Here is an 11,702-nt window from a genome sequence, read left to right as displayed (position 1 = left end):
AACTTTTTATGAATTTCAATACTATCATTATAGTTCTAGTGTCATATAATTAAACAAAGCCTTATTATTATTATTATTATTATTATTATTATTATTATTATTATAATAACTGAAAAAGATATATAATGAATATATAAAATAGAAATAGAGGTATGGAAAATTAAATGTGGAGGTGAGGCTATTGCAGGAGTCAAATATATATATATTTGGAAAGACAGAACAAACACCCAAAACCGTTTAATTTGGAAAGGACCTGTCCATGCAGGCATGCAGCCCCCCATACTCTTTATTATTATTTGAAACTATATATTATATTATATTATTATTATTACTACTCCTACCCACAATAATTATAATAAAGAATATAGATTTTCCATTTCAATTTATTTATTTTCATTCTCTATCTCTGTCACGTACGCAAACAAGTGAGAATATTTAACTTTTTATTTGTTTGTTACTCTCACGTGTCATATCTACACTGTTTGAGTGTAAAAACAAAATTTGACAATTATTTTTATTCTTTAAAAAAATTATATTCCAATTTATTGTATTTTCCACCGCTAATTGTGCAGGCTATATACTCTTAGGTCGCGATTAATGAATTGAAATGATTTATAATTTGATTTGGAGATAATTATTTAATTACTTATATAACACCACCACCCTTATTTATATTATTATATATTTATTCTAGCTTGTCTCTTTTTTTTTTTTGTTAATTTATTCAGTTTATTTTTATCAAAATCAAAATAGGTGAAATTAATTAATCCACTTGACACAAAAAAAAAAAAACTAATTAATTATTGGTACATGCATATTATTACAACTTTTATGACTTTTTTTAGAATCTCACAATAAATATAAATATCAATATCAATATTACAAAATAATAATGCTAATGGTTATTACAAACAAAATGTGAAATTTCAAGGACAAACAAACAATCAAACAAACAAACCCTAATTATTTAGTACATACCAACTCATGATATATATTTACTTTTTCTTCCTTCATATAGATATATCTAATCACAAGCACACCAATAAAATACAAAATAACTTAGCAAATTAATTAACATACCGATCAAACAATTCAAGCTAGCTAATTTGGAAGATGAGGATCTCTAACTTGGAACATGTTTTTATTCTTGACAACGATATCATACATGTGCACGGGTTTGAACTTACTAAACTCCTTCGGAAGTGAGATTAAATGTACCGTTGATCTCTTATGGTATTGTAGAAGGTCATAATCATCGTAATATCTTTCCCATCCGAGAGAGTAGAGATTTCTCTCGAGTATCGAATAAGATGTTATGACTTCATTAGTTGGCATATATACCAAGATTTTATGTCTATGGCCGGCAGAGCCTTGATTGGACTCGGTTGCAGGGTTCTCGACAAGTCTCACCACGCCGTTCTTGAACACCCAAACGCCAGACATGTATATATAATCCAATCAATTGAGGCCAGACAATAGGATAAGGAAATAGCTAGAAGAGTTAGCTATAATTGAAGAAGAGTTAGATTTGAGAATATATATATATATATACTATGGTATGGGGCATGTTTGGGTGAGAGACTAAGCTAAGTTGTGCATGGGACCATGTATATATGTTTAGCTTAATCTAGTTAAAGATATTAATTATTAATAAACCTTATTATTATTTAGTATCGTGTGGATTTGCATGGGGCTTGTTTGTTTGTATGTGTGTGATCGAGCATCAATTGGGATAGAGATTAGAGAATCAGAATTTACCTTTTTTCCCTATAAGGACCCAAACCAAACAATATATATTATAATGTGAGAGTATTTGTTTAAAAAATATTGTATACCAGTTTTCAAAGATTGAGACTTTTCTATTTCTTATAATTACCATTGAAATAAAACATGACATGAATTAAATTGTACAAATATACTGCAAGGGCACATTCTAAAATTTAATTTAATCTATATATATATAATGATGCTTAATTTTTAAAGTGTCCAGATTGCCGGGTCGAGAGCTGTGGTTAATTTGGATACTTGAGTCGGATTGTGGGTTGACCCGTTTTTAAATTTAAAACGGTTAAAAATAAAATTAAAAATGCTAGAGGTATGTTTCGAACTTGCAACCTAACAAAAAAAGTACAACTCTTTAACCAACTAGGCTACAAAGACTTTATATTTTAAATTCAACACCTTATTTGATAAACGCAGGACGTTTTAATATTAATATAAGTTCAACTTTTTAACTAACTAATCTATATATATATAATGATGCTTAATTTTTAAAGTGTCCGGATTGCCGGGTCGAGAGCTGTGGTTAATTTGGATACTTGAGTCGGATTGTGGGTTGACCCGTTTTTAAATTTAAAACGGTTAAAAATAAAATTAAAAATGCTAGAGGTATGTTTCGAACTTACAACCTAACAGAATAAATACAACTCTTTAACCAACTAGTTTAATTAATATAAGGATTGCCACCCTTCCAAATAAACAATTAATTAATTATTAATTATTATGAATCCATATGTAATTGAAAACATGTTGAATCAAAATATTATTGGCGGGTCCATCATGATTATGAGTAGGCTTGTCCATTTCCTCCTAGTTGAACACATTATTTTATGTAAGAAAACATTTCATTAATTCATAAGAAATTAAATAGATACAAATTAGATAAAATTTGTTATAAATTATCAAGAGATCAATTCAAAAGAAATGAAATAATCACCGAAGACATACGGTGATTTATAGATACCCTTTTCCAATAACAATCATCTATGATATATCGCTTAAATTTCAAAACACAAATATGAATCTCGAGAGATCAGAACACGCTGATACCCGAAAAATTACAAATATTTATTGATCTTTCAATAATTAACCAAAAAAAAATCTATATAACTAAACAGCTGCTAAATAGAAAACTGTCGCTATATAAGACAATTTAGTACTAAAAATATTTGTGACATTCTTTCGTACTTCATATACATACTAGTATATATATGTCTTCTAATATTTGGGTTTTCTTTATTGTGAAATGGAGTTATTTTAAAATGTGACATACATGCACATATAATATCGTGAATGTAAATATTATTTATTTATTAATGTATTAAAGATAGAATTATTCCTTCACCTTAACCTTCTGGATCAATCCTTACTATACACTTTTAAATAAAAGTTAATATGCTTTTCAGATTATGAAATTTTAATTATTCTTATGATGAAAAAAAGGGTTAATTTATTACTCAATTATTGGACTGTTGTATATAGACGTCTTCCTCTAATATATAGAAGATTCAATAACTTAATTTTCTTTGTTTCTCGACGACGACGAAGTTGTCATTTTTCATGAAAATAATCTTTTTTTTTTGTTTGTGTGTAAGTTTGATTTATTGATTTAAATTTTTAGCGACATATTACTTGAAGTTCTTATATTAAACATTTATTTAAAATATGTTTTTTTTTATGTCTACACAAATAGTTACAATATTAACCATTTAAGAATTGAAGTGTGAACATCACTAGTAAAAAAAGGACCTTTACCGACGGTTTTTCCCGAAGGTTTTGTAAACCTCTCCTAAATACTCCCGAGAGGAACAAATCCTTCGGGATTAAAAATAGATTCCGAGGGGGGTGTAAAACCTTCGGGGTTATGAATTATTACCGAAAGTTCTACAAAGAACTTTCGGTTTTTACCTTCCCAAAAAACCCAAAAAAATTCTAAGTGTTGGATGTGGGTTATTTGCGAAGGTTTTAGGAAAAACCTTCGGTTTTGAAATCCCTTGGTTTTTTAAATGCGAAGGTTATTCAAAGACCCTTCGGTTTTGCCTTTTTTGAAAATTTCAGTTCCGAAAGTTGTACAAAGAACCTTCGGTTTTGATCTTTTAAAAATAAAAAAAAAATTAGAAATGGTTTTTTCCGAAGGGTCTTTAATAAACCCTCGGTTTTGACGAATATCAAAACCGAAAGTTTTATAAAACCTTCGGCCTCAACCTCTATAAATACAAACCCTAACCCTTCTCTTTTTCATTCCGCTTCTCTCCTTTCTCTCTCTTCCGCCTCCGCCGCCGCCTGCCTCCTCCAAGCCGCGGGTTCTTCTCCTCTCTTCAGGTAATTTGTTTGATTTGGTTTTTTTGTTTTGTTTATTGTAAGATTTAGATTTTTCTTAAGTTTGTATATATATATTGTAGATCTAGATTTATGTTAGTTTACGATTTTTTGTTTGATGAATATATATATATACATATATCTGAAATGCATTTAGGATATGGCCGGTGATGATTCGACATGGCAGAGACTTCGGCGTACACCGGAGAAACTGCATCCGTGTTACCAGAATCTGATAAGACAATCAGAAATTGCGGCACGTGAGGAAGAGGTCAGAAAGATGACGCTGGAAATGGAACAAATCCGACTAAGGGATGCCGAAAGAGGTCGTTTGCTCAGTGAAATCAAAGCGGACCGGGCCGAAATGTCTCAGAGATTATTTCAAATTTGCAGGTTGAGATGGAGGAAGTTCTAAGTAACGAACCAGAAATATCAGACTTTGAGTTGACGGAGAGAGTATTCGGACCCCAAAAACACGGGGGAGTATTCGGTATGGGATCAGGCGTCCGACCCACACACTTTCGTCAGGATCGACGGAGTTCTAACAATTCTCAACGAGCCACTGATCGATTGTTTGAGGAGAATCAAAGAATGGCGATAGAGCTTGAGGAATTGAAGAAAAGGGATGAAGAAAAAACACAAAAGATTGATCAAATCCAAAGAGAAAAGGTAGAATTGATTTCACGAATGGATAGAGAAAGTGCAAAACAGGAGAAGGAAAGGTTAGAATTGAATGCAAGATTAGAGAATTTTGAAGTGTTTATGCGGCAATATAAACCGCCGCCTCCCCCACCAGCTAGCTAGTTCTAAGACGTTTCGACTATATGAATTGATTGAATATGTTTAATGGTTTAATGTAAAACTTGTTTTTGGGATGATTGATTGGAGAATTTTGGAATGATGATTTTGTTTTATGAATTGATTGGTTTGGCTGGCTGAACAGGTTTTGGTTTCGGTATGCGGTTTCGGTTTAGCACAAATCAGTACGGCTATTTTGTAAATTTTTAAAAGAAAAACCGAAAGTTAAATGGAAGCTTTCGGTTTTTCTTTAAAGGGAAAAAGCGAAGGTTAAGCTAATAACTCTCGGTTTTTCTTTAAAGGGAAAAACCGAAGGTTATGATAATAACTATCGGTTTTTCTTCAAAGGAAAAAACCGAAGGTTAAGCTCATTACTCTCGGTTTTTCTTCAAAGGAAAAACCGAAGGTTATGCTAATAACCCTCGGTTTTTCTTGAAAGGAAAAACCGAAGGTTATGCTAATAACACTCGGTTTTTCTTCAAAGGAAAAACCGAAGGTTACGCTAATGACTCTCGGTTTTTCTTCAAATGAAAAACCGAAGGTTATGCCAACAACTCTCGGTTTTTCTTCGAAGGAAAAACCGAAGGTTATGCTAATAACTCTCGGTTTTTCATTTGAGGGAAAAACCGAAGGTTATGCTAATAACTCTCGGTTTTTCTCATTGAAGAAAACCCGAGAACTAGAGGACATCTTTCGGTAAATACACTATTCTTTTTAACGACGGAGTCAATACCGAGGGATGGCGACAGCCACCTTAACTCTCGGATTTTAGTCTATCCCGAAAGTTATGGGCTCAAAACCGAGAGTTTTAACTCTCGGTTTTGACCATTTTTTTACCAGTGCATGATGATATATACATGAATGATTAATTTTTTAAAACAAAATAAATAAATATGAAAAATAAAAGTATAAGTTCTATACCTTAAATTAAACATAGTATTAAAATGGGTCCTACATGTTGGTATTTTGTAGTGTCATGAATATTGGAATAATATAACTTTCCATCTAATTAGCAATTAATTGTTAATTCATGATAAAAAGAAAATTCCTTTTCCATATGTGCCTCATGTTTTGTTTATGAAAAAGATAACAGAAGAGACAACTCATTGTTTAAGAAAAAGCTTACAAAAGGGATAACTCATAAACAAGTGAAATGGTTTTTCAGTATTGATGCCTTCTTAATATATATATATATATATATATATATATATATATATATATATATATATATATATATATATATATATATATATATATATATATATATATATATATATATATATATATATATATATATATATATATATATATATATATTTATATATATATATATATATTTAGCAAATTGCTTATTTTAATATACTTTAGTTTTTGGGTGGATGAAAAATTTAATAAATATATATAACTAAATTATGTTTCGTAATATTATTTTATCTAAATTAATATTCGAATAAAATTTTGATAAAATAAAGGTTAATACCAAAATTTATTGACAGTTCCAAAATTTGCTTAAAAAAGTATTTTGAAATGGATCATATTGATGGTTATAACAATTCATTAAACTACATAAGTTTGGATAAATATCTAGCTTACTTAAAACCTTTTTTTTTCTCTTATTTTGATACAAAGAATATTCCTTTTAACTATTAATCATATATATGACTGAAGGGCCGGGTAAGACCAACTAGCCCTGGTAAGAGGACAACCCATTTAAAAGTTTTATATAAATTTTTATTAGGGATTATTATTTATATATAATTAGTTAATTAGAGTAAATAATCGATGTGAGAAAATATAAGAGGTTTTTACTTCTTATAGATTTGGGGAATAGGGCAACCAAAATGTCTGGATTGATGGAGTATAATGCCGATAGAATCAATGTGATTTTGGTTTTAGGTTTGGGTAAGGGCGGAGCCAGTGAAAAATTATCTGGGGCTGACTTATTTGCCCGATTTATTCACTTAATTTGCTAATTTTTTTTTATTTAGGTGGGGCTGGAGCCCACCCTAACCCAAACTTTATTTTAAATTTAGGTGGGGCTGGAGCACACCCAAGGCCGGCCCTGGTAAGGCAACCAATGCACTTGCATAGGGCCCCACTTCCCCACTTTTATAGGGCCCCCATTTTTTATATTTAATAATATTTTATTATTAATATTATTTTTTCCTTTTTTTCCTCTTTTTTCTCTTTTAATATTAAAGATATATTATAAAAATAACTTTTTTTTATCTCTTTTTAGTCTCGTATTATAATTTATTAATTATTTATATTTTATTTTATTAATTAAAATTAAAATAAAACAATTTTTACTATTTTAGGGGCCCCAAAATTTAAATTTGCCTAGGGCCCCAAAATCTCAGGGCCGGCCTTGAGCACACCCTAGCCCAAGCGTGGCTACGCCCCTGATTCGGGTTAAAAACGTTTTAAATTGAAGGATAATCAGCTCGTCGACGTTCACATTCCCTTCATAATTGATATTCTCAACTAATTCTTTGAAAATATATTATTATGGGAATTATATTTATTAATACAATAATTTATATTATTTTGAAATAAACACGGAATGAATGCTTGATGTACGTTAGGTATCTTTAACTAATCTTAAGTGCTTTTTATGAATCTATTCTTTATGAAATAGTGATATAAATTAAACGAGTGCACTCTATCTTATAATATATATATATACCTCATTGGGTAAGCTAAAAGCAGATTATAAATATGGGAAAGCTACATTCTAATATTTATAACTAATTATTTAATAATTTGGAATTTTTCCTCAAAAAAAAGAGAGCATATTTTGAATATTTTACACTAAAAAAGAGATTAATTATTAATATAAATTAATGAAGTGGTGGATATTTATAAAAATAATGTGTACACATTCGGACTAATGTTAAATAATTATAAGATTGTGGGAATAAAGGCCCAACTATTTGAATGGAGGATCAATCCCCTTAAGTACAACAATAAACTAAAATTAAGCCCTAATTAAAACTCTCATATTTTTTTAAAAAATAACTAAAACAGAAAATTAATTAAGCAATCCTTTAATTACTTCGATCGTTTACTTTTAATCCTCAAATTAATTTTTAAAACAAATCTACCCTTAAACTTTAAAAAAGTTCATCGATAACCATTCCGTCAACTTTTTTATTAAACATAACGACTTAAACTTAAAATATTATTTTTATATATTATTTTAATTATTATTTTTATATTTTTATATATAATTATTAAATAATTTATATATATATATATATTATATATTATCATTAATTTTTATATTTATATAATTATTAAATCTCTTTTTATCTATATTTATAACTATAAAGTTTAAAAATAATTTATAATATATATATATATATATAATTTATATATATTATTTTTAATAATTAATTAATTTATATATATATATATATTTTAAAAAATAATTTAAGAGTTAAAAGTAATTGAGTATTTAGAAGGTTAACGTTACTTTTAATTCTCAAATTATTTTTAAAATATATATTATATAAATATTATATATATATATATATATATATAAATTAATGATTAAAGATAATATATAAATTATATATATATATATATATATTATAAATGATTTTTAACTTTGTTTTATATGTATAGATAAAAATAAATAAATATATTTTATTTATATATAAAAGAGATTTAATAATTATATAATTATAAAAAAAATAATGATTCTGAAGTGTGAATGTTTGGGTTACTAATTAGTTCTTTAAGTTGTTGAAGTTGGAATCGTGGAATCTGAGGATGATGATCAAACTCTTAACCCTCTTTCTTATAGGCGGATTGAAGCCGAAGCTAAATGACTTTCTTATGGTTCCCGTACCATCGATTTAGCCCTTGGTTTTGGGCTCCTTGGTGGAGGAGTAGAAGCGCTGGTCCTCTTCGATTAACAATCGTTCACCCAAAAACTTGCCCCCGCACTCCCACTACCAATGAGAGGACTGAAAGCGGCCTACTTGAGAATGGCTCCTTGACTTTGCTTGAAACCGGCTTGCTTGGTATTGACAACTCCACTTGGAGAGCTAGAAGGCAAGGAAGGAATGCCCTTTTAAAAGTCTTTCTGTTCCTGATTCAACTCCTTCATGCCATTGATTGATGCAAGTCTTTTTCCTTGTGTAATAGATATTTCATCAAGTTTATAGAGACTGAAAGCTGCCTAAACTGGATCAATAGAATAGAACAGAGGTAAGGACGAATGCGAGAGAATGAGATTCTTTTCTCCTGTAAATTTCTTGATTAAAGATCAAGACAAAGAATTAGGGCAGAATGAGATTGAAAACGATGAAAATCCAGATGAGTCTATTTGGCTTTTAATCTGGTATTTATATTATATTAAAATATTACAATAGTCCTTGTATTATATCAGCACATTCAAAATGAATATAAACTAATTATTTTACATCCCCTCCTCAAGATGGACATCTCTCAATTTCATCTTGTCTCGGAGGCTGAAAAATAAACCACGATCTAAAGCTTTTGTGAATATGTCAGTTTCCTGCATCTTTGAATATACATGTAGAGGTTGAATAAAACCTTGTTTAAAGTTATCTCTAACAAGGTGATAATCTATATCTAAATGCTTCGTTCTCTCGTGGAAGACCGAATTTTTAGCAATATGAATTGCAGCTTCATTATCACATCGAAGTGGAATCGGCAAACTCACTTTTGTGCTAAAATCGTTCAACAAATAAGATATCCACTTTAGCTCACAAACTGTAGTGGCCATACTCCGGTATTTTGCTTCAGCGGTCGACCGTGATACCGTAGTTTTTTTTTTTGTCTTTCAGGACACCAAAATCCTCCAAGTTTAATGCAATAACCTGTGAGAGATCTTCGACTATCTGTACATGTTGCCCAATCGGCATCTGAAAAACCCTCAATCATATAGTTAGAATTACAAGAGTAAAAAAGTCCTAGTGAAGGCGTGCCCTTTAAGTATTTAACTACATGTAAAGCTGCCTCCCAATGAACTTCTAATGGTTTATGCATATATTGACTCAGTTGTTGAACACTAAAACAAATATCTGGTCGAGAGAAGTTTAAGTAAATCAGTCGTCCAATTAGTCTTCTAAATTTTTCTGGTTCGACTAAATCTGGACTGTCCAATTCATTAAACTTTACCCCATTTTTTATGGGAATTTCAACTGGTTTGCACCCAGATAATCCTGTGTCAGCTAGTATGTCAAGTATATACTTACGTTGATTTACAAACAAACCATCAGAAGTGCGTTGTAATTCTAGTCCAAGGAAATACTTAGCATTACCTAAATCTTTGATTGTGAATTTTGAATCTAGATATTGTTTAACATTATTAATAGTCTGTAAACAATTTCCAGCAACTAGTATGTCATCTACATATACTAATAAGGCAGTGAATGTTTTTTCAGTTTTCAAAATAAACAAACAGTTATCATTTATTGACTGAACAAAGCCAAATTCAATCAATTTTTTTGAAAACTCTTTGTTCCACTGCCTTGAGGATTTTTTTAAGAATTAAAGGCTTTTATTAAGATGACATACCTGATTTTCTTTTGCTCCAATTAGCCCTTCTGGAAGGTGCATGTATACATCTTCTGTTGTTTTTGGCACAATTAGAATCCCACATCGGAAGATGATGGGAGTGAAAGAAGTTTCTTAGTATATAAAAGAAACTATATTCACAATTAGCAGAAATCCCACATCGGAAGATGATGGGAGTTGGGGAAGTTTCTTAGTGTATAAAAGAAACTCTCCCCTCTTTGGTTTATTGCACCCAAATTTGTATCTCTTCTTCCTTATTAATTGATAGCCTTAGTGCTCGGAGACGTAGGCAATATTTTGGCCGAACTCCGTTATCAAATTCTGTTAGTGTTCATTCTTTTGTTTTCTTCTTTTGTGGTTCTGTCAGGGTTTTCCCCAACAAGTGGTATCAGAGCCGAAGGTTCGTCCTTGGCATGGTGGAGTCTTCAAAAGGGGCGTCAACTCCTTCGTCATCTTGGACGAGGACACCGATGTCGAATTTGAAGTTTGCGGTGGAGATCTTTGATGGAACTGGGCATTTCGGCATGTGGCAAGGTGAGGTTCTAGATTGTCTTTTTCAGCAGGGTCTAGATGTTGTTATTGAGGTCGGAAAGCCAGATGGTATAGAAGAAAAAGAGTGGAGTATCATGAATCGGTTGTCGTGCGGAACAATTCGGTCGTGCCTGTCCAGAGAGCAGAAGTATGCTGTGAAGAATGAAACTTCTGCACAGAAACTGTGGCAAGCATTGGAGGACAAGTTTCTGAAGAAGAGTGGTCAGAATAAGCTCCTTATGAAGAAGCGACTGTTCCGGTTTGAATACCAATCAGGTACTACGATGAATGAGCATATAACTAAGTTTAATCAGTTAGTAGCGGATTTGTTAAACCTTGACGTTAGGTTTGAGGATGAAGATTTGGCTTTGATGTTGCTATCGTCCCTTCCTGATGAATTTGAACACTTAGAAACAACGTTACTTCATGGGAAGGGAAATGTTTCTCTTGATGCTATAAGTTCTGCTTTATATAGTCATGAATTGAGAAATCAGGATAAAAGGAAAAGCAAAGTAGATACAGCAGATGAAGCATTGATGGTCAGGGGCCGTCAGCAGAGCAAATCAAAAGGGAAAGGAAGAAGATCTGAAAGTAGAGTTGCCAAAGATGAATGTGCTTTCTGTCGTGAGAAAGGACATTGGAAGATTAACTGCCCAAAGTTGAAGAAGAAAGAGAAAGATTCTGAAGATGCGAATGTTGCAGAAAACAAAGGTGATGCAGATTCA

The 11,702-nt window shown here is 30.8% G+C and overlaps 1 protein-coding gene across 1 annotated transcript; it reads right to left on the bottom strand.

Annotated features, from left to right (window-relative positions):
• Positions 1-1,101: 1,101 nt before the first annotated feature.
• LOC124915041 (flowering-promoting factor 1-like) lies at positions 1,102-1,443 on the bottom strand. The gene has a single exon (XM_047455725.1). It carries the CDS (start codon positions 1,441-1,443, stop codon positions 1,102-1,104), a length of 342 nt encoding a protein of 113 aa, XP_047311681.1.
• Between the last annotated feature and the right edge of the window lie 10,259 nt (positions 1,444-11,702).

This window comes from Impatiens glandulifera, chromosome 1, assembly GCF_907164915.1.
Source record: "Impatiens glandulifera chromosome 1, dImpGla2.1, whole genome shotgun sequence".
NCBI lineage: Eukaryota > Viridiplantae > Streptophyta > Magnoliopsida > Ericales > Balsaminaceae > Impatiens > Impatiens glandulifera.
This window is presented reverse-complemented; position numbering and strand designations above follow the sequence as displayed.

Bases quoted from the DNA above. Each gene is read 5' to 3' on its own strand.
- LOC124915041 (XM_047455725.1), bottom strand. From the start codon at position 1,443: ATGTCTGGCGTTTGGGTGTTCAAGAACGGCGTGGTGAGACTTGTCGAG.